The 24,507-nt window shown below is 37.1% G+C and overlaps 1 protein-coding gene across 1 annotated transcript in view; it reads right to left on the bottom strand.

The window, feature by feature from the left end:
- Positions 1 to 24,507, bottom strand: part of LOC114646072 (pre-B-cell leukemia transcription factor-interacting protein 1-like) — a 57,249-nt gene that overhangs the window by 7,424 nt on the left and 25,318 nt on the right. The window contains exons 5-10 of the mRNA XM_051923273.1: positions 21,699 to 21,879; positions 19,842 to 19,928; positions 13,779 to 14,000; positions 12,934 to 12,957; positions 11,478 to 11,530; positions 9,423 to 9,548 (exon numbers count right to left, since the gene is read on the bottom strand). Coding sequence (XP_051779233.1) covers positions 9,423 to 9,548; positions 11,478 to 11,530; positions 12,934 to 12,957; positions 13,779 to 14,000; positions 19,842 to 19,928; positions 21,699 to 21,879 — 693 coding nt within the window. The remainder of the gene's footprint in view (positions 1 to 9,422; positions 9,549 to 11,477; positions 11,531 to 12,933; positions 12,958 to 13,778; positions 14,001 to 19,841; positions 19,929 to 21,698; positions 21,880 to 24,507) is intronic.

Below are 24,507 nucleotides of genomic sequence, written 5' to 3' on the forward strand. Positions count from 1 at the left end.
AGCTCGACTGAAAGTAGACCTTGCAACACACCGTAACAACGGCCCTAAACATATCAGTAAATTCACCAATGAATGGCTGGAAAGAAAAAATGGACTGTTCTTGAATAGCAAGGTCAAAGCCAAGATCTAATTTTCATCAAGATGCTAGGTGGAGATTTGAAACGGGCTGCGCACCCAACACACCCCACAAACATCTCACGGTTGAAAGCATCCTGCAAGAAGGAGTAGGAAAAACTTTCTCCCAGTCAATGTCAAAGACTGCTAGACAAGTTACAGGAAATGCCTACTTGGTTCTTTGTGCCAAATGGGGCAATACCAGCTATTAGAGTCAGGGGTGCACTTACATTTGCCTCCAAGAGAAATGGAATATCTGTTCCTTTTAAATTTTCTTATTTTTGTTACATAACCTCTACTTAAAGAAACTATAAATGAAGATCACATCTTGACACAGCCAGATATGTTAAAAGAGAAAAAACATTTCATGGTGTGTACTTAATTTGTACACGACTCTAAATGTTAAGTGTTTCAAAAGGCAGATTTTTACAAAATTAGACATTTACTTTCAGAAAAAATGGCTGGCAATCATGTACAATTATAAACAATAAAGTTCATACAGCCACTCCTCAGAAAAATCAGCCTGCTTTTACTTAACTGCACTCAACTGTCCAAATACTCCAAACACATGCACACAGTAACAATATTGTCCATCAAATTAGCAATATGCCTCTATAAAGAAGTGGGGTGAGATAAAGCACCAACACAATCAGACGCAGAACTTACAAACATACAAGATGTGGTTCATCGCAAAATCTATCGTACTGTAATATAAATGTCGCTTTTAAAAAATGTCACCATTACTGAAGCAAAATCTAAATCACTTGATAACCAAAGAATAAAGAGTTAAAATCAGATTCTCCACTAGGGGTACTGGTATTAGCAACTTAATTCACATTAAAACAAAAAATATAACAACAGTACAGACAAGTCTTTGCAGTTTAAAATGCTTCTTAGTAAACGGTATCGTTGAGCAAAGCAGCTTTAAGTACAAATCTGATTGGTCACTTCTCATTGAATCCTGTCTTAGTAATTTTGACAATACTCCCTTAGCCAAGACATCACCAAATGGTTATACACTCCTTCACATATCAACAGAAACCGTTCAAGGAGGTGGCCTTGGGTTAATTCTGTGTGATGAACTGCACACTGCTAAAAACTGAGGTAATATTTTACATCTTTCCTAGCACTCGTATTAGATATTAAAACAGATTCCAGTACAACTGTTTTACTAGTCTATAGACCACATACTGAATTTGGCAGCCTTTTATCTTATTAGATTAGACAGATTTAGCCATAAATTATGATCATATACTGATTAATGTTTGATTTTAACATACACATTGATGTGGAAACTAGCACTTTTAGCAAGTGTTTTACTTATTTACTTACTCTCAGTAGAGTTTTGCTAGATTGTGAAAGACCCAACTCATAGCCATAACTACACATTAGATCTAATTACAGAACTGAGATTCAAATTTAAAATTTGATTCCATTAAATAAAAGTTATTTCTGATCACTACTGAATTAGGCTTCATTAGGCTTTGCCCTTAACCAGTAGACTTGCAAATTAAAAACAACAAAGAGGATACAAAATCTAGATTGTAACTATGCATCAAAATTTGTAGATATTTTGAGAAATGTAAGCATAATTGTGAAAAATAACTTAGATCAGATAACATCAAATATTTGTGCAACTTTGAAAGAGGTTTTGAGTACAACAACTACAATTAAAAGAAAAGTAACTTACATGCCTAGAATTTGGTGTAATAAGAGTACTCAAGACCTTATAGTAGAATGTCGAAAATGGGAGAATAGATGGAGAGCAACAAAGCTGCAGTCTTCGGATTTGCACCACATAGGTGGCCCAGTGGTAGCGCTACTGCCTCACAGTAAGGAGATCATGGGTTTGCATCCTGGGTCCTCTTTGTGTGGTAGTGCTTTGACTAAAGCACTATATAAATGTAATGAATTATTATTATTATGGAGTGAGAGTGTTTAAAAATATTTAAAAAAAGCTCTGCATAGCCCACTCGGACAACTATTCTAGAATAACCTCCTTGGTGTTAACCTCCCAGTATGACTCAGTTCAGAACTCTATGTAATGGATAAGCGAGAGTCAGGGAATGACTTTAATAATCCACTTTACAGTGTAAGGACCAAATAACTCTCGCCGTAGTATTCTGCTGCCAACTAGTGGATAAAATAACGTTTATGCTACAAAAAAAATCATGAATGTTTCTGTGTATTTTGCCACTCTAAGGTAACTCGTTAATACACATGAGGGATAGTGGAGCTTTCAACCAAAACACAACGGCAGGCAAACAAGAAGCTGTAAATCCAGTTTTAAAACAGACTGAAACTGAACCATTAGTTTGCTTTACATAGAGAGACATCAGACTCTGGTTGAGCAGTTTAAGAATACAAGTTTAAATAAGCAGCTGATACAGCTAGGATGTAATGGACAGGACGACGGTGATGATTAGTGTGAGCCAAGTACCCAGGCAAGGCTCTGAAATAACCAGTCAGTATGTATGTTCTCATCCTTATTTTTCCACAAGATTTAAAGTACTAACTGAGTAAGTAAGGACGGAGTGGTGGCTGAGGCATGGGATCTATGCCGGCAATTGGAAGGTCGCTGATTTGAATCCCGTAAAGGGCAGAAGTGACTCTACTCCATTGGCCCTTGAGCAAGACCCTTAACCTGCAATTGCTTCAGCCTGGGTATGACTTGCTTGCAGGGAAAACTTGGGGGGTGGTGGCAGGATTGGCACTCCATCCACCGTAAAAAACCTCACACTGTTCCAGGGTCTTGCTGAGGTTTCACCTGCTACACTCGGGTCCCAATCCAGGTGCTTCGTTGTGTGGCGGGTGCGACAATGCGCTACCAGTGCGAGCTCTCAACCTCCTATGTAAATAAAATCAGAACTACAATTGACCAGCTATATCAAGGATGCTGAATACACTCTCCAAAAGTGGGTGAGGAGCTCAGCCATCCAGAAGATCCTTATAGTAGATGTATAGCTCCTTTGATCTATAGAAAATTCAACTTGATGATTTGAGCATCTAGCAAGAATGAATGCCCACTGGGTACCACCCATAGGGATGCAGTGGGCACAGAGCACTTTCTGTACCTGTAAATTCTCTATAAATCTGGTCTGCCTTGTTTAGCCTGTTGATACCATGACCCGTATTAAAAAAAATGACAAGAGTTTTGTTTGGAAAAAATACTTGTGTATAATCACTAGGATTGCAGAGTCTTAAGGCAATCATTAGCCTTCTTTTTTAATGTCTTCTACTGACTGATACAAATGCAGTCATTCAAAATGTGAAAGAAGTGTTGTGTTATGGTTATGTTATGGTATGAGATGGCACTGTTGCAGAACCTTGCAATAAAGTGACTGCACTACCTTAAAAAGACCACCAGGTGGTGCAGTGGACACTTGAAATGGGGCATGGTGCATCTGTACTTCTACCAGAGTAAAGCTCACACTGGCATCCCAGTCAAGATGGTTGTAACACAATAAGTAAATACTCAATGAAAACACACACAACAGTACATCCATGTGACATTTACATCCACACAGAAAAAAAAATCTGAGTATATTTTTATAATAGAAAATAAAAACAGCAGCTGGTTTTTTTTTTTTTTTTTTAATTGTGCCTTTCAAGACATTCAAAGTATAACCATAAATGCTTACTGTAACAACAAAAGATAGCAACACTGGTTAAATCTTCTATGAAAACGTAAACAAACTATGCATCAGAGTCTTTAACCTGTTAAGTTACAGTACAGTAGATAGTACTAGGGTGTTGTACCGTGTTAGCCGTGTTAGTACAGTAGATAATAATTTTAATATGTTTACTCATGTATTAAAGTCTACTTTTTGTACTTCATGAAAGTACAATATAATGGTTGATTCTTTCTGTTATTCTATAAAAGAAAAAAAACACAGATTTAAGACTGCTTGATAGTAATACTAATATGAAATTGTGCATCTGAGCAGTTAAAATATATCACAAGTAGGTTGTTCTGGGAACACGGACATTTTTTTTCTTTCTTAAGAACTTCTATTATCTTCACTGTGGTAATTGCTATAAACTAATATACTGGTGTGGCCAGGTGGTTCAAAGACAGGTCAAAGGATTCTCTTTTGCTTTTTACAGTGCACAGCAGCAAATCAGTTATACAGTGCAAATGTAAATTGAAAAGTCAGTGCTATTGTGTTTGAACAATGACCACAATTGTTGTCCATTGTTAACCATTTTACATGTTCTCTGGGTGTCTAAATAGGTTTTCCTTCCACATCCACAAGGACATTTATAATTCATATACCGAATTAAAGGATAATTAGCGCTAGCCATCCACAGATTATTAGTGTGAATGTTTGTTTTAGAAAAAAAAATATTTTCCACACATGAACTTTATTGTGGTTTCAGTTGAAGTCAGGTTGTATGGCTGAATAAGGGTAATGGTGTATGGGGTAATTATGCCCCAGGAAAAAAATGGGACACGCTTTACACCCGACAGTTTTGTGCTAAACTTACAATGGATATAGAAAATGGATGAGCGAGTGAGCAGCATTGGACACAAGGTAAGCAACATCCCTGGACTGGGCAGCAGTCTACTAAAACATGGAAACAACAGGCTCCCAGCCCAGGATCATGGGGCATGTATTTTTGAATGAGGACTGCTGCACATACAAGAAGCAGAAATCTACAGATAATTGTAAACACCTTTTCTGAACGTTTTGTTTTAGTTTAGGTTAAGGTCCTTATTTTGGTTTTGCAAAAAGAGGGGGAAAGTCTAGAAGTTGTTACTCTGCAGGTCTTTTTTTTTTTCTTTGACGTTTGATAAGAGACTAGCATTGCATTGTTGCTAATTCAGTATGTTAGTATGTTAATTTCATTTATTGATTTTATGCTGTATGAAGATACAGAAATTGAATTTAATAATTCAAAGGTGTCAGTGAATACTACGCAAGTGAATGGGAGCCCCATCCGTCCAATAGTCTTGGAGATGTTAATCCAATCAAGTCTAAGGTGGGCAAGCCTATCCCAGCTTAATTGGGCGCACAGGAGAAATTACATCCAGATGGTGGGCAGGCTCACTGCAGACCACACACATGCACACACCAATATTGGGAAAGTTAAATCATTCTAAAATACTAGTCCACATATGATTAAAGGGATATACAGGACTGAAATATCTGGCAACTTAAAAGTGAGGAAAACATAAAAGTTACAATAAATAAAGGACTTCTTAAAGAAAAATTTACCCCAAAGGCACTGTTTCAAAAGGGATTGCAATGCTGCATTTTTCCTGATTAAATTCAATCTATTTCAAACCCTCACACTCTACAATATTTATATGGCTGAGGTTTACTTAATGTTTCCGGTTACTTTTCATTTAAAGTGTAAACAGTGGATCCAGAAAGTATTCGGAAGCCTTAACTTTCTGCACACTTTGTATTGCCTTTTTAATTTTAAATGGATAAATTTACCATTTTTACCCAGTAATCTACACTCAATATACCATAGTGACAAAGTGAACACATTTTCAGAAAAAATTGCGAATTTATTACAAATTAAACACTGAAATGTCTTCTTTATAGAAGTACTCCGACTGTTTGCTGTGGCATTTCAAATTGTGGTCAGGTGCGTCCGTTTGCTTCAATTACCCTTGAGAAGTGTTTAGAAAGTGACTGGAGTTCATCAGTAGACTTGGCATTTAATTTGGCTTTCAAATCAAATTAAAATAAAATTACATTTTATTACTCACATACAAATGACATACAGTGCAAATATGTAGTGCAATTCTTAGTATGATGTATTACAAGATAGTGTATTTAATAAATATATTTATGATCTGCTATATTTAATAAAAATATAAACCATGTAGTAATCTGAACGCTTTTCACTTTTTCAGCACAGCTTTACCTAGAAACCCCAAATCATCACCATCCGCCAAGCAAACTTCACTGTACACTTCACAAAGTGTGACAAACTTAGCATGGGGTTAATAGCATTAGCATTTGTGATAATAGTTTGGGAATATTAATTGTAGGCTGAATTAGGTCAGCTTCAAAATAAGCAAATTTGTTTCCAGTGACTGGTTGCATTTAATTACCAGAAGCAAAATACTGCAAGCTTGTAATAATTGATAATAATTTTTACATTTCTATAGTGCTTTTCTCATTACTCAAGGGCTTAATCGCAAATAAAAAAAATGTAATTTGTAAACCGTAGAATGATTAATACTGACAAAATATAAGAAATCTGTTAGTTTAACACATTTTCCTTTTTGTTTTTTTCAATAAGTTATGAATGAAGTCTCAGTTTGTCAGGTCGAAGATGAAGCTCTCACTGTACTTTTTAGAAGACAACATCCAGTGTGAGAGGCAGAGTGTTTTCCTGTAGCTTATTACTATGGCTCTGTAGCAGATATCTGGGCTTTAGTATCGCAGATACTAAATTGTGTTTTTTTGAACATTAAAAAAAATCTATCATTTTGAAATCTTCAGAAATTTTATGCATTTGAAAAGGTCTGGATTTACACAGTAGTGTGAATGGGGAAAAAGGAGAAATTTGATAATGTTGCTTTTCAGTAATGCTGATGTATGTTTTCATGTGATCAGACACTGACTGTGCGGACTGTTATGCTACATTCACTGTATGGTCAATTCCTAACCTCTCCGCATCAGTTGACTTTGGCAACCATACCTTTACAAGAAGTTATATTTGCTTGTTCACACAAATAAGTTAGTCCGTCAGTCATTATCCAACCTGCTATATCCTAACACAGGGTCACGGTGATCTGCTGGAGCCAATCCCTGCCAACACAGGGCACAAGGCAGGAACAAATCCCGGGCAGGGCACCAGCCCTACCGCAGAGAAATAAGTTATTTTATTTAACCTGTACTTATGGCATTTCAAATTACTCCCAATAAGAAAGATTTACCCATTTTTGGCATTTCAGAGTCAATGATAAACTTTTAGAAAATAGTTTTCTGAAAACTCTTGAAATGAAAATGGCATTTTCAAAAGTATCTGTGTTCTTATGAGGTACCCCCAAATCCCCTGTCTGGTTGTTGCCTTTGAGGACTACTGCAGAACAATAATGAACAAGAAATGGGTGAAAATACAAATACAGTAGGACAATAATAAATGTTTATTAAGCAATCTTTGTTTGTGAAAGACACTAGCTGTACTTATATTTTAGATGAGGGCCTAGTCTGCAAGTCTTTAAGAAACATCAAGTTCCTGATGATTTATATCTCAAATTAATAGACACTTCATATCTATATATCTATATGTATATATATCTATATACACACACAGTACATACATACATACATACATACATACATACACACACACACACACACATATATTTAATTATATATATTATATACATAACTGAATTACATTTACACCTGCCATTAAAATGCATGTCCACATAGTGTCTGGGTAAATATCAGATGTACAACACTTTTGCTGTGTAAGACCTGGAGATTTTGTGGTCACTCATATTTATCAGCACAGCACAACACATCCTCAGCTCAGCATCCTAGCCTGAAGTTGGAATGGAAATCCTCTGTCTGTTAAAGACCCAACACAAAAAAGTAAAAATTTAGTGACATACCACATTGCCATAAAGAACTTTAGTGTTTTAATGCAGCACCAAAGATTTGACAGAGTTATGAAGGAGAATGGTAGTGTGACATCATGCATGTCACTACCACCAATCAATTCACTTTCTAAGATCTCATCCACTCTGTGCACAGCTGCTGCTCTCACATGGCTGGTACCCATCTGCTGCCAACACCTCATTCGGCTTACTTAACTGTTCTATAATGACAGAAAACACATTTTCACTCACAATTGTATTTAATATGGTCACTGTTAATTTCTGACCAACTCCAAATGTGGTGCGAGAGCCATGCACAATCTGTTCAGAAATGTATAAAGCAGCCAACTATGTTTATGTATTCCGTAAAAAAAAAAAAAAGAAATGCACTGAATGTTAATAATGATGCAACAATGGCTCATTCATTCTCTAAGAGGGGTTCCCATAATACTTTAGTATTTTATAGTCAAAAACAAAAAAGAAAAAACAATACAAACCAAACAAAAAAAAAAAACCCTTTCGGCGACCAAGAACACCAGTCTCTCCACTATACTATTACACTTAGTTGAAGAGTAACACGTATATACAAAGAAAACAATTTACGGTATCATTTTAAGCAACAGAGCTGTATAAATATACACTTCATGTACATTCTTACAGTTAGTAAGTTTCTCAGATTGTTGTTTCCATATTATATACTGTATACTATTAAGCAGTTTCAATAATGTATGTTTTTGTAGAATACATATAAACATACAATGAGCCTTTATGAAGCCTCAAGAATTTTAGATATACACCTGTAGTTTAAATACAAAATAAACTAATCTCTAATACTGGCTGACTCCACCAGAACCCTAAGAGCTCACTTCTCAAAGACTTACCAAGAGGTGAAATTTTACAATGTGTGTGTGTTGTGTGTGTGTGTGAGGCATTGCAAGTAAATACGACCACTCTTAATGCAAAGACGCTGCGTGAAATACCTGAATTCCATTTCCAAAATTAAAAAAGAAAATTTAGTATGATACACCTATTAATAGAACCGCTTCGCTCAATTTAACAGAGTTAACACATTTGCTATCAACAGTGATACAATTCTAGTTTACCAAATAAAAACGGGGTAATATAATACAACACTCTGCATTAATAAATTGCAATAGTTAATACTTACAAACACAAAAAAGCAGTGATATTGTGTTGTGACCCGTGTATATTATATGGTCTCTGGAAACCATCACTCCCTGTAAAATAGTTATAGAGCTTTACCTATGTAATTTACATTATTAAATGTGTCCATTTTAGTGCACAACATGATTAAACTGAAATGGATAATCTAATTAAATGGTCAAAAATAAATTAAATTCTTGTGATAATAATTGCAGAAAAACAATGAGAGTTTGGTTGGTATAACACCTCTGTTAACAGCTCACACATTTTTACATCTCTTCCCTAGAAGACAAATTTTATAGATAACACGTGCCAATAAACATTGGACATATCTTTCTCTCACAGATGCCAAAAATGAAAACAGAACTTTATATGGCAATACAAGGTAAACATGTGAAACTAGCAAAATGATTTTTACACCTTTAGGAATTTACCATTGACCCTATTTATTAACGGTAGATTTGAAAATAATCTGTTCAAATGCTTTTAGAGAAATAACTGCTCAAACCAGTGAAAACAAAACAAACAACAACAAATCAGACACAAAAGGTGAATAAACAGATGTTGCACTCACTTGGAGCTGTGCCTGCATGAGACGTATCTGCTGATTTTCTTTAGCCAATTTGTCCAACAATTTTGTCAATATCTGCAGTGCTTGTGGGTCTTCTTGAAGTTGTTCCATATTTATGTTTTGCCAATCCTAAATATAAGCATTTATGAATAAGTTAAAATTTTATGATTGAGGCATAGTACTTATTCATTATGAATAAACAAGGCAAATGGTCACAAAATACATAGGTAGGCTCATTCTCCCAATAGACATCTCAACAATAGCTAGTTCCTTCTAAAAAATAATTATAGTAACTAAATTTTTGATACATTTATTTTAAATCAAATCGATAACCTCCAAAAACGAATACCGAATGCAATGTCCAATATCTATCTATTTATCAAGAAAAATGATTTAATTTTTTTTCTCAAAAAATTAAATTCACCAATTTGGTCAGTAATATTTAAAATACAAAGTGCAAATAAAAATAAAATCTGCCCTGACAGTGATTAATACTTTTTTTTTTTTTTTTTTTTTTTTTTTTGTTATTGAATACACGCACGGTTTTATTCAGACCTCTTCATTTTTTCACATTTTGCTATGTTGCAGGCTTGTGCTAAAATCATTTCATATTATTCTACCCCCCTATCGCGCAACACACAGTACCCCAAAATGACAAAGTGAAATAAACAAACAAACAAACAAACATCAGTTGATTGGGTGCCTCCCAATCTATTGATCTTGGCTGATGTATTTCTACACCTTGTTTGGAATCCACATGTGATCAATTCAACTGATTAAATATGATTAGGAAACATACACACTTGTCTATAGGTCCCACAGTTGAAAATGTGTATCAGAGCAAAAATCAAGCCATTAGGTCACAGGAAGCTTAGAGATAGGATTTTTTGAGGCACAGATTTGGGTACAAAAAAAATTCTGCATCACTGAAGGTACCCAAGAGCACAGCTGCCTTCATAATTCTTAAATGGAATAAACATGGAAAAGCTACCACTTTTCCTAGACTTCGCCATCTGAATAAACTGAGCAATCATGGGAGAAGGGTGATCAAGAGAGGTGCATCATGATCCCAATGACCACTCTGGCTAAGTTCCACAGAACCTATATGGAGATAGGAGAAACTTCCAGAAGGACAACCATCACTGTAGAACTCCACTGATCTGGGCTTTATGTGATTGTTTAACAGAGTGGTTAGACAGAAGTCTCTCCAAAAAGTCACCTAAAGGACTCAAACTGTAAAAAACAAGTCTCTAGTCTGATGAAACCAACTTCAGCATCATGTCTGGAGGAAACTCAGTCCTTGCAATGCAATACCATTCCATTGGTGAGGCATGGTGGTTGCAGCTTAATGCTGTGGCGTTGCTTTCAAGTGGGAGAGATTGGGAGACTAGACAGAGTTAAGAGAAAGCTGAACAGAGCACAGTAGAGAGATGTCCTTAAAAACTGGCTTCAAAGCACTCTGGACTTCAAACTGAGTTGAAAGTTCACCTTCCAATAGGAAAAATGATCCTAAGCCCAAAGCAAATATCACAGAGGAGTGGCTTAGGGATAACTCTGGGAATGTCCTTGAGTTGCCCAGCCAGAGTCCAGGCTTAAATCCAATTGAACATCCATGGAAAGGCCTGAAAATAGTTATCCAAAGATGGTCTCCATCCAACCTGACAAAGCTTGAGAGGATCTGGAGAAAAGAATGAACATCTCCAAATCCAGGCATGCAGCTCTTGTTGTGTCATGCCCAAGAAGACTCCAGCCTGTACTGCCAAAGGGGCTTTAACTAATTACTAAGTAATAGGCATGAATACATGTGTCAATGTGATATTTAAGTTTTTATTTTTAATAAATTTCCAAAAATTTCTAAAATCCTGTTTTCACTTTGTAATTCTGGGGGTATTGAGTGTTGATTGATTTGGAGAAAAAATAATTTAAATGATTTTAGCACAAAGCTGCAACATAAAAAAATGTGCAAAAATTCACCCATTCAATGGCCAGTTTCTATCTACATATACAAAATTTGTTATTGATTTTCTATATGAAATATTATATATCATTCCTTCTCACCAGAGTCTGGGTTAAAGCCTCTTGTTTCAGTTCCTGTGTCTCCAGCCCCTCATCTGAAAAAACCATCGTTTTTGGAATTTATCTTAAAGTGGATTAAACATGGCATAAGCAAGCACAAAAACAACTGGCATATTGGGGGGGCTGACATACAAAGGCCAAATCAAATCAAGACAGAAAGCTATTTAAAAGCAACTTTGCAAGGGCATTCATTCTAAGTTCGCCCTAACTGGTGCCTAGAGTGCAGATGTGTTTGACACTGAAGATTTTCTGAATATTCTGCCACTACAGTAATTTTACACAACTGAAATGATTTAAGCAGGTTTGGGAATGTTATGTCATGAACGAGTGTTAGAGAAAAAAAAAGTATCTTCAATATCTTGTGCATATTATTACAAATTAACCAGGGCATACAGTACATGGAGGCCAGCACTGTTGTGATACACCATGCAACAACTCAGAACCACAGAACTATGGCAACTTAATAACTAAGAAGACAGATTTAAAACTCAGAGTAAAGATAAAAAAACAACTTGTCAAAGAGGAATAACTTTTAACAGTGTTGAACAGGACTTCCCCCAAATACACATTACACAATATAATCATTTTTCTTCACATTATGTTAAAAATTGATAAAGTGGACTTATCCCGAGTAATATACACAATTTGTCTTTTATGATGCCGTCTTCTGTCAATTCAAATGATCAAGGTTTGCCTTTTTCTTTGGTGATTGCATGACCATTGTCAACTCATGAGATTAGGGGATATCTTTGGGGCTGACGTTATGTGTACTCCCGGCCTATAGAGGGCACGTTCGTTAACTCCCCATCTCTATCTGCCTGTAGACCTGACAAAGAATGGCCAGTAGACATTTGACATCACTTCCTGTCCAAGCCCAGAAGTCCCACCTACCGATATTTAAACATGCTCCAAGCAGGAAGTAGAAATTAGATACAGAGCCAATATCTGTGAAAGACACAGCTCCTATTCAAAAGTGACCGATATCAAGACAAGCCCTGACAGTCCACACTTATAATTTTCTCACATTATATTACACTATGTATACTTTTGATTGCTAATAAAATTGTAAAGCATTTACTATGGTTTACTTAATAGGTTGGTTACTGTTAAGCTATTCCTAAATAATCATCCATGTGGTATATTATTTTGTAATCTTTTTCTTTTCAAAAATATAATTCTGTATCATACAACTATTAAAGTAGTTGAATAATTACACTGTTTGTCAGGCATACTTTTTCCAGCATCCAATCAGAACTCAAATAATGCGCTACCCAGTTCCCAAAGCTAACTGACACAGAACTCCCCATAAGCAGAATCAGAATTTGACATAAATGGAAGCAGGAATGAGCGCAAAAGTAAGCAAAACAGCAGTTTTTAGTTATGTGGCTCATGATTAGTAAACAAATCAGACACCCCAGGATATACCACAAATACTCACCATCCTCAATTTCAGTATAAGAACCTGCAAATAAACAGAGTTCAGATAGACACAAAAGCAGGAAGGGGAAAATTATACACTAGTATGGAGCAAAATCTGATTCTGCATTTAGTGGGAATATACTGTATGCAATTTAATTTACTAATACCGAAAAAAAGGAAAATGCCAATTAATAAAAAATGTTCATATTTCACAGTTTAACAAACACAGAATGTACAAAAATGTTAACTTTATATAATTAAAATCAGTATTTTTTCCAGAAAAATACTACACTTATACAACACTCATTTCTCATATTGTGATTCATTAAACTTCATTCATGTAATTGGTTTCCCCTTGATAAGTGCATTTTTTTAAGTTTTAGTCTGCATTGCAGAGACGTACTTCTTTCTTTTTATAGTAAATCTATATTTCTGGCTGCTAATTGTCTTGTTGACCTATTTGAAGCAAAATACATAAAGCAATAAAATGCAGCATGGCTTTATGAATGTGTATTGTGTTTCAGCAGCCTTTGTAATAGTGCTGATTTGTGAATTCACAATTTCTAAAAGTATTAGTGATGAACATGGTAAATTATTTGAAAATATAAATAATGGTCCAGGTTTGTTCACTGTCTACAGTGTTCATTAGAAAATAAACTCAATAACATTATTACATTTTATGAAAATATGATCATTAGATTATTTTGTTTTCTTTCATGGCCATTTTATTATTTTTTTATATTTAGGCTACTCCTTTTCTTTTATTAAAAACTCTGAATTTAAAGGTTTCATTTTTGGTTTAAGTTTCATATGGTTAAAACACATCTGTTGTTAGCGTAATGGTTTACGTCACGATGTACTCACCTGAAAACAAAACTACTCCCAAACCAAGAAGAACTAAAGCGCCAATGATACACTTGTTCAGAGTAAGTCCATCCCACCATTGCTCCTGATCCACACGTACTTCATGCTGGCCTCTCTCAATGAAGTCGGCCCCAGTTGGGGACTTTGCTTCAGTACCAAGTCTCCTCCGTACAGTGTTTCCACTCTCCTCGCTACTTGAGCTCAACTCATCCAAATCTTCTCCTAAAATAAATTAGAATTGAAAAACATTCTAAAAGTAGTCAACACTCTAAGGATTCGATTAGATACATTTCTGGAGTATTTATGTTGGATTCATACATATACAAAACATGTGGTACAGTAAAGAATCATGGATGCAGCTACATTACACTTTTGGAAATTATGCAATACAACACTCAAACAACTTCACAACACAAAGAAGAGATGAATCCATTCCAAGCAAAATGCATGCACAGTAGGAGCATCTATTTACTTTATCAATATCAACCAGATTACAACACACTCTGTAAAAACATTTTTGAATGAGCAGCACTGGGGAATAAAAACCCCACACAATAAGCCAAAGAAATTCAGATGTGGCAAGTAATCCATTGGAATTAAATCATGCAGCAGACTGGAAAGAGTAGGAAATGTGTGTAATAATGGTTGGAAAGAAGTGTAATGTTTTAAACCAACCTGGGAACCTGAATGGAATGTGGGCTCTTGTACAGCCTATATACAGTGCATCCGGAAAGTATTCACAGCGCATCTATTTTTCCACATTTTGTTATGTTACAGCCTTATTCTAAAATTCATTATTTTCCTCAGAATTCTACACACAATACCCCATAATAACAATGCGAAAAAAGTTTGAGATTTTTGCAAATTTATTAAAAATAAAAAAATTGAGAAAGCACATGTACACAAGTATTCACAGCCTTTGCCATTAGGCTCAAAATTGAGCTCAGGTACATCCTGTTTCCCCTGATCATCCTTGAGATGTTTCTGCAGCTTCATTGGAGTCCACCTGTGGTAAATTCAATTGATTGGACATGATTTGGAACGGCACACACCTGTCTATATAAGGTCCCACAGTTGACAGTTCATGTCAGAGCACAAACCAAGCATGAAGTCAAAGGAATTGTCTGTAGACCTCCGAGACAGGATTGTCTCGAGGCACAAATCTGGGGAAGGTTACAGAAAAATTTCTGCTGCTTTGAAGGTCCCAATGAGCACAGTGGCCTCCATCATCTGTAAGTGGAAGAAGTTCAAAACCACCAGGACTCTTCCTAGAGCTGGCCGGCCATCTAAACTGAGCGATCGGGGGAGAAGGGCCTTAGTCAGGGAGATGACCAAGAACCCGATGGTCACTCTGTCAGAGCTCCAGAGGTCCTCTGTGGAGAGAGGAGAACCTTTCAGAAGGACAACCATCTCTGCAGCAATCCACCAATCAGGCCCTAATGGTAGAGTGGACAGACGGAAGCCACTCCTTAGTAAAAGGCACATGGCAGCCTGCCAGGAGTTTGCCAAAAGGCACCTGAAGGGCTCTCAGACCATGAGAAAGAAAATTCTCTGGTCTGATGAGACAAAGATTGAACTCTTTGGTGTGAATGCCAGGCGTCACGTTTGGAGGAAACCAGGCACCGCTCATAACCAGGCCAATACCATCCCTACAGTGAAGCATGGTGGTGGCAGCATCATGCTGTGGGGATGTTTTTCAGCGGCAGGGACTGGGAGACTAGTCAGGATAAAGGGAAAGATGACTGCAGCAATGGACAGAGACATCCAGGACTGGGGCAACGGTTCATCTTTTAGCAGGACAACGACCCTAAGCACACAGCCAAGATATCAAAGGAGTGGCTTCAGGACAACTCTGTGAATGCCCTTGAGTGGCCCAGCCAGAGCCCAGACTTGAATCCGATTGAACATCTCTGGAGAGATCTTAAAATGGCTGTGCACTGACGCTTCCCACCCAACCTGATGGAGCTTGAGAGGTGCTGCAAAGAGGAATGGGCGAAACTGGCCAAGGATAGGTGTGCCAAGCTTGTGGCATCATATTCAAAAAGACTTGAGGCTGTAATTGCTGCCTAAGGTGCATCGACAAAGTATTGAGCAAAGGCTGTGAATACTTATGTACATGTGATTTCTCAGTTTTTTTATTTTTAATAAATTTGCAAAAACCTCAAGAAAACTTTTTTTCACGTTGTCATTATGGGGTGTTGTGTGTAGAATTCTGAGGAAAAAAATGAATTTAATCCATTTTGGAATAAGGCTGTAACATAACAAAATGTGGAAAAAGTGATGCGCTGTGAATACTTTCCGGATGCACTGTACAGACAGCTTAAGTGCACTACATTCCAGAAATTCAAAACAATTGTTTAAAGCACAACGTGATATAAAAGATGCTATCCAGAGCCCCACTTGACCATTTTATGTAATGTTGATGCTACATTTATAACCATTACTGAATATCCACACAGAGAAAATAAGAAACACACTAAGAGGGTGCCTAGAAAAGCTAACACATGTAGTGTGGTGAAAAGTAACGATATGTTTATGGTAAAAGTATACTTGGGAACATGCTCCTTAAAAACAAAGATGGGTAAATGACACAAAGAAGCGACCACTCCCGTCATTCATAATGGATTTTCCTTATTACTTTATTTTCAATACTGAAATATTTGTACATCATGCTGCCTCCTGAAGTGTTTCTAACATCTCCTCAAAAATATGACTGGGTGCTTAGAGTGGCTGTGCCATTCACAGGTTTGTCTCCTCCTACACTTAAATCTGCAGTCTTACACTGGTGTGAACAGCTAAGTGACTACTCTGCTGAGGTAAAGAAAACCTCCTTAAGAGAATCTACAGTCACACTTTCCAGAGGGTTAATGGTGCTGCAACACTGCCACAATATCAATGTTGGATAACTAACTATCTGAAGATCTGGCTTAAATGACAAAATGACATATGGAAAGAGTGTAAATATGTGACAGAATAAGAACACTTTAAAACAAGATATTGAAATAAATATAAATGCTAGTAGCCTGAAGACTTCACAGATATTCAGTCATTTCTCTCTCCCACTCAATTATTGTCAGTAGTGTGGTAATTACAAGCTATTTTTATTATTTGAAATATTCCAATATTACCACTTTCTGTGAAGGACAAAGCTAACTGAGATGAGCATTTCAGAAGAGGCCCATAGCCACAAGCTGTCCTTTTTAGATCTAAATCTAGGAGAAGAGCAAATCACAAAGGGTGTCACACAAGTGGTTTAATTGAGGATAAGTATTGGCTCAAGGACTGTTCTGCACTTTGTTTTTTGATGTCAAACATCATCTCCCAAAACAAAACTAAAAGTTTTAGTTATATTGTATACATCAGATAAATGTCGGATAGTCGAGCCTTGGATTCAGGAGGAACAGTGTGGTTTTCGTCCTGGTCGCGGAATAGCAGACCAGCTCTACACCCTTAGCAAAGTCCTGGAGGTTGCATGGGAGTTCGCCCAACCAGTCTACATGTGTTTTGTGGACTTGGAAAAGGCATTTGACCGTGTCCCTTGGGGAATCCTGTGGGGGGTACTCCGAGAGTATGGGGTACCGGACCCCCTGATAAGGGCTGTTTGGTCCCTGTACGATCAGCGCCAGAGCTTGGTCCGCATTGCCGGCAGTAAGTCGAACCTGTTTCCAGTGAGAGTTGGACTCAGCCAGGGCTGTCCTTTGTCACCAATTCTGTTCATAACTTTTATGGACAGAATTTCTAGGCGCAGCCAGGGTGTTGAGGGGGTCCGGTTTGGTGGACTCAGGATTGGGTCACTGCTTTTTGCAGATGATGTTGTCCTGTTTGCTTCCTCAGGCCGTGATCTTCAGTTCTCTCTGGATCGGTTTGCAGCTGAGTGTGAAGCGGCTGGGATGAATCAGCACCTCCAAATCCGAGACCATGGTCCTCAGCCGGAAAAGGGTGGAGTGCCCTCTCATGGTTGGTGGAGAGAGATCCTGCACCAAGTGGAGGAGTTCAAGTATCTCGGGATCTTGTTCACGAGTGACGGAAGAATGGAGTGTGAGATCGACAGGCGGATCGGTGCGGCATCCGCAGTAATGCGGGTTCTGCATCGGTCTGTCGTGGTGAAAAAGGAGCTGAGCCGCAAGGCAAAGCTCTCAATTTACCAGTCGATCTATGTTCCTACCCTCACCTATGGTCATGAGCTATGGGTAGTGACCGAAAGAACGAGATCGCGAATACAAGCGGCTGAAATGAGTTTCCTCCGTAGGGTGTCTGGGCTTTCCCTTAAAGATAGGGTGAGAAGCTCAGTCATCCGGGAGGGGCTCAGAGTAGAGCCGCTGCTCCTTCACATCGAGAGGAGTCAGATGAGCTGGCTCGGGCATCTGATCAGGATGCCTCCTGGACACCTCCCTGGTGAGGTGTTCCGGGCACATCTAACCGGGAGGAGGCCCCAGGGAAGACCCAGGACACGCTGGAGGGACTATGTCTCTCAGCTGGCCTGGGAACGCCTTGGGATTCCCCCGGAGGAGCTAGAAGAAGTGGCCGGGGAGAGGGAAGTCTGGGCATCTCTGCTCAAGCTGCTGCCCCCGCGACCCGACCTCGGATAAGCGGAAGAGAATGGATGGATGGACATCAGATAAATATGCTATTATGGATTTTATAAAGTAGCAAAACAATACTAGAAAAATGTTATTGTCGTAAATGACAACAAAGCCGAAAATGATTAATAAAAAATGTTTTAGAAAAGACAAAGCCTTGAGTTTATGAATACAATATCAAAAAGTGACACTGGTAAGTAAGCACATTGTCTTGGAGCAGGTTACGTTTTGTGCTTTACAGATTATTAACAAAAACCCCACAAACCTTTAAATTCACCAACAGCGTCATCACAAATTGGCCCATGACATATTTCAGGGCAAAGAAAATGAAAAGTTGAAAAGTGCCAGCAAGCAGAGGACACATGCAAGTCCATGTCCACAGAATGCAAGACAATGACCAGTAACATCATGTTTGCAAAGAGCAGCAGCTGGGGGCACAAACTCAGTAGAACACAAAACACACAAACAAACCCAAATTCATTTTTTCATTGAAACTGCCAAGACTACAAGGCTATGCAACGTGCCGTGGTTTAGAAAATGTGCTACTTCTCTCAACCTCAAATTAAAGAACCTGTGTGCTGCATAAGAACATTTTATGGTGATAATGTAGAAAAAGCATATTGTGTAATGTAGAAAGAACTATTTTCTTTTTCATTTTTGCAGCATAAGGCTACTTCAGCAGTTTGTTGTTAGCGTTATTCCAGTTAAATATTGATTACTACTTTGCATGCAAAACTGCTTTTTTTTTTTTTTTTTTTTTTAGAACAAGTGATTAAAAAAATATAAGCATCTCATAAAATTGTTTATATTCAGTACCTTGTTTTGTTTCTACTTGTTTTTAAATGGGACATAATCTCTAGGATTCCACTGACGTTAAACAAATATTACCAAAACCATTAAATCAACAGTTCTGTCAGGTTGTAACTACATAATACTTCTTTGACCATACAGAATTACTAAACCTAAAATATATTAAAAAAAAAATTAGAATTTTTTTTTTTTGAGTAACATGAACACTACATTAAAAAATATTATTAAGACTAATTAAAAACTTAATTTCCAAGTAAGATCAGAAATAATACAGAAATAAAAACTAGTATAAAAAGGCAAAACTATAATAACCTTGTAAAAAACTTACCACATGCAAATAATTATTTAAAAGACATCTTTGCAGTAGTTGACTTTATACTTAAAATCTGCACAAAAGACTTTTTATATACCTGAAACATCAGGTTTTAAAGCATGGGTTCCAGATAAGAAAGATACGTAATTAACTTTGTCATGTTTTCACCATGTAAATTTAAGCATTCAATCAGACTGTGATATTGTGTCTTAGTTATAAGAACATTCCAGTCTGTCCATGGCTTCCATCCACCATTAAGCAGGCACCAGTGACGGAAATAGCAATATCATCTAAAATGCTGTTGCCCAAATGTTCAGCTCGGCACATGCTTCTCCTCCTGTAAGCATGCTGTTCTCATACCGGCAGCTTTGCGTCCAATCAGCCGCTTCCCCCATCTGCAGATGCCATCCAGAGACACAGTCTGTACCAATGGGATCACCAACCGCACTTCAAACATAAATCACACTGAACCTTACTTACTTCTCCACAATAAGTATTACAAACTAATTTTAAAAGTACAACTGGTATAATAAAAAATAAATATACAGTATATATATTTTGAGAGAATATTAAGTACAATTAAAATACATTTCATTTTTTGTTTTAATTGTACTAACAGTGACTGATCCCAGACCAAAAAAATGCCCTAGAACAGGGGTGTCCAACTCCAGTCCTGGACTACTACAGTGGTTGCAGGTTTTCATTCTAACCCTTTTCCTAATCAGCGAGCAGTTTACACTGTTAATTAACTCATTTTCCCTTAATTTTAATAGCCCTGCTTTTAAGGATTCAGTCCTCTGAATTGATTCGTTTCTTCATTTAAATGGCAGCTAAACAGAAATGAGATGTGAAACAAGCCAACAGATGACCAGCTAAATTGGAACGTCAAACTCCAGCCAATTTCACTCCAACCAGTTTCTTAATGAGAAGGTAGTTCTTGCTGTTAATTAAAGCTGTTATTGAATATCATGACTTGTTGCTGCTCTCGTTCTGCCACAGCAGACTGTTGACTTTCTGCTTTTTCTTAGACCACTGTCAAGATGTTTTGATGATCTGAGCAGACCAACATGACCAAGACCTTCACCTTTCTTTATTTTCAAGTTAGCTGGTCATATGGTGGCTTGTTTTGTGTCTCATTATAGTTTGGCTGCTCATTAAGGAAAAATAAACAACTAAGGGGTCTGAGTCACATCAATGAAAACTAAGGCAAAACAAGTTATTCAGCAGCAAAAACGGCTCACTAATTAAGAAGAGGGTTAGAATGAAAACCTGCAGCCCACCAGGACTGGACTTGAGACACCCCCACCCTAGATATTCTACTGCTTTTATTCTGTGCTTAGATATGTTTCACCTGGTACTGTAAGTCACAGACTGGGAAGTCGCTGTAATTATTTACTTTATTTTGCACAGTGACAAATTGTATAGTACAGTGCTGCAGTGTTTCTGTAAAATCTACAGCAAAGCTAAAGTGAGTTGCTTATCTGTGTGTCTCACCATGGGTAAGTCAATGTAGAATTTGGTACCCATTTTAAAGCTATGCAGAAAGGAAAGTAAGAAAAATCATGAGTTAAAGAGGAATAAAATAAGATTTCCAGCATATGTCAACAAAGCATATTTTTCCTCAAGTAAATTAAGTTAGTAAAATATGGATTCCAGTTTGCTCTAGACAGGTGGTACCTAATCTTAAGTCCTGGGGGAACTCTGTGCCTGCAGGTTTTGCTATCTAGAAGTATCTAATTACTATTTAAATTAGAAGATCACCCCAAGATAAAATTAACCCCCAATTGTGAAACTGACTGGAACAAAACCCTGCAGCCAAGATAGTCTCCCAGGACTGAGGCTGAAAACCATTGCAATAATTACAATACAAGAACTCACACTGAGATAGAAATTCATCAAAAATATTCTGAGATTCCACATTACAGACAGATCCCTTCAGGTTTAAAAAACATTTTCTAATTACATACTCATACAGTCATACAGGTATTTAATATTTTTCTTCTTCTAGCAAGAATAAATGAGAAGACTCTGCACAACAACATTAGAATGCTGTTTTTCCTACAAGAACAGTTTGAGGCAAATTAGATGAAAATGTAAAGTATTTCATTTGTTTTCTTTCAAGGTGCAGGACTGCTTCAATAATCTCATCTTTTACACAGCCTTGCTGCACCTATTATAAACTGAAAATGTTTCATGTCAATAGCCTTCTTGCCCTACCTGCTTGTTTGCCAATGTTAGCCATTTTCTGTGCTGTGCCAGACTTTTGGCCAATCTCCCCCTCCTCCTCATCTTCCTCAAGACAGCCAATAGACTGAGGGATGGTAACAACATTTGATTCTTCCTGAGTAAGATTTTTTTCAAATGTTTCACTTTCTGCACCTTCTTTTTCCAGCAAGACCTTGAATCAATGCAAAAATGTATATCAGCAATGGAAAACAATTTTATACTTCAATTCTGAACACAATCTTTCAATTATTTAATTAGGTCTTATTGCACCAGGTACAAATCTGTGGTATAATTCTCATCACAATTTGTAAACGAAGTCCAGAATTATATACGTTTTTCTTGTTAATGAAAACTAAATCAAAATGTCACTAACAAAAAAATAATCATTTAATAAACTAAAACCAAAATAAAATTTAAATAATTTCTAAAAACCCAAACTAGTTGTGTTTTCATTTTTATTTCCTTATTATTTTGTTTTTGTAATTTTGGACATCAGCTCACTGGTCTTTGTGTATACTATACATGTGAGCACATGTAGTTGCTGGTATATTCATTAAAGCCTTGTGGTTATGAGGTTTGTGCACATGCAAATATCCCTCCCTGCAGCCGTCCAAATCTCACAGGATTTTATTTGGCTTTTTCAGCTATCACTCAGTAAACCTAAGAGCAAATACCAAAGCCTTCTCACTTGCCAATGACTTGTGCTGTAGATTTTACTGACCATAATTGACTGTCAGTCACAGATGAGTTCTAACAGACTTCAAGCATGCAGGTTTTGCATGTCCCTTATTGAGTGAATGATCTCAGATGTTACTATAACAGATGTTCATTATTTTATATAAAAATGTTTGAAAGAAATGTACTTTATACATGTACAACGTTTCAACTATATTTCTGCTGTTAACACTGTTCAAATAATGGTTTCAAAGGTATTGCAAAAAATCTTCTTCTTCTTTCGGCTGCTCCCGTTAGGAGTTACCACATCGGATCATCTTCTTCCATATCTTTCTGTTCTCTGCATCTTGTTCTGTTACCCCCATCACCTGCATGTCCTCTCTCACCACATCCATAAACCTTTGCTTAGGCCTTCCTCTTTTCCTCTTACCTGGCATCTCGATCCTTAGCATCCTTCTCCCAATATACTCGCCACCTTTCCTCTGCACATGTCCAAACCAATGCAATCTCTCCTCTCTGACATTATCTCCTAACCGTCCAACTTGAGCTGACCCTCTAATGTACTCGTACCTAATCCTATCCATCTTCGTCACACCCAATGCAAATCTTAGCATCTTTAACTCTGCCACCTCTAGCTCTGTCTTCTGCTTTCTGTTCAGAGCGACCGTCTCTAACCCATAACATAGCTGGTCTCACTATTGAATTGTCACATTATCATGAGACAAGTGAATTCTGTACCAGATTGTACAACTGTCTGACCAGTATAAAACAGGAACAGTATATAATTTGACAACTATATAGAATATTGTGTTTTTAGACATGCAAAACAGTGGCCATGTAGACAGTTTCAGCGTGTAAAACAAAACAAATTGTGACAAAAACTAAAAATTTGCTGAAAACTAAAAACAGGTAAAAAATAAAATACAAACAAAAAAACTAATTGAACTGCACATACTAGATCTAAACCCAAATTTGAGTGCTAGTGCTATGCATTGTTATAAGATGTACAGTGAAATGACAAATTATATAATTACTATTTCTTCTATTGCATTGTTTCCTTAACATGTTCCAAATGATATTACAGAAGACCAAGGTTCAAATACGAGGTCCGACAATTAAGTTCTCAAACTCATCCTAGAAAAACTGCTACATACTCATTACTGAACATCATTACAGTCAGCTTCGAAGTACTCCCCTTGGGAAGCTATGCAACGACGCTAGAGCATAGTCCTCCCTTCAAAGCAATTCTGGAAATCTTTTTCTGTAATGGCCATCAGAGCTGTCATTGTATTACACTTGATGTCCTGAATGTCATCAAAATGTCTTCCTTTCAATATTTCCTTTATCTTCGGGTAAAGAAAAAAAGTCATTGGGGGCCTGATCAGGTGAGTAAGAAGGGTGTTATTTGTTTACTGTTTGCAAGAGCCATGAGTTGTTGGTGAAAGTTTCAGGTCGTTTTTGATTTTTCACGCAGCCTTTTCAGCACTTCCAAATAGTAAACTTGGTAAACTGTTTGTCCAGTTGATACAAACACATAATGAATAATCCCACTGATATCAAAAAAGGTTAGTAACATCGTTTTGACTCTTGATTTGGACTGACATAACTTTTTTGGTCATGGAAAACTGGCTGACTTCCACTGTACAGTTTAAGATGCTTTGTTTCAGGGTCGTATTGGTACACTCATGTTTCATCACCAGTGATAACATGGCCCAAAACATTGTCTTGCCTCTCCAAAAGGCCTTCACAAACTTCGACTCTCCTTTGCTTTTGTTTATTGGTGAGCTCCTTCAGGACCATTTTTGCACACACCTTTCGCATGCCAAGATTTTGAGTTAAGATTTTCCTAACTATTTCTCTATCGATGTTTACTTGGTCTGCTATGCTTCTCACAGTCAAACGACAAATTTTTGCAATGTTTTCGTAAGTTCTGCTCATTACTGGCAACCCTGACCTCTCTTCATTAGTAACACTTTCTCTCCCCTCAGAAAAACGTTTAATCAATTTGTACACTGCCGTTTTCTTCATGTCCCTGATTTCACGTCCACTCTTGCCAAGTTTAACAAGAAATGTAATGTTTGTTCGTTGCTCTAATGCAAGCTCCAACATTCTCGCAACAGCACAC

Source organism: Erpetoichthys calabaricus, chromosome 2 (assembly GCF_900747795.2).
Source record: "Erpetoichthys calabaricus chromosome 2, fErpCal1.3, whole genome shotgun sequence".
Taxonomy (NCBI): domain Eukaryota; kingdom Metazoa; phylum Chordata; class Cladistia; order Polypteriformes; family Polypteridae; genus Erpetoichthys; species Erpetoichthys calabaricus.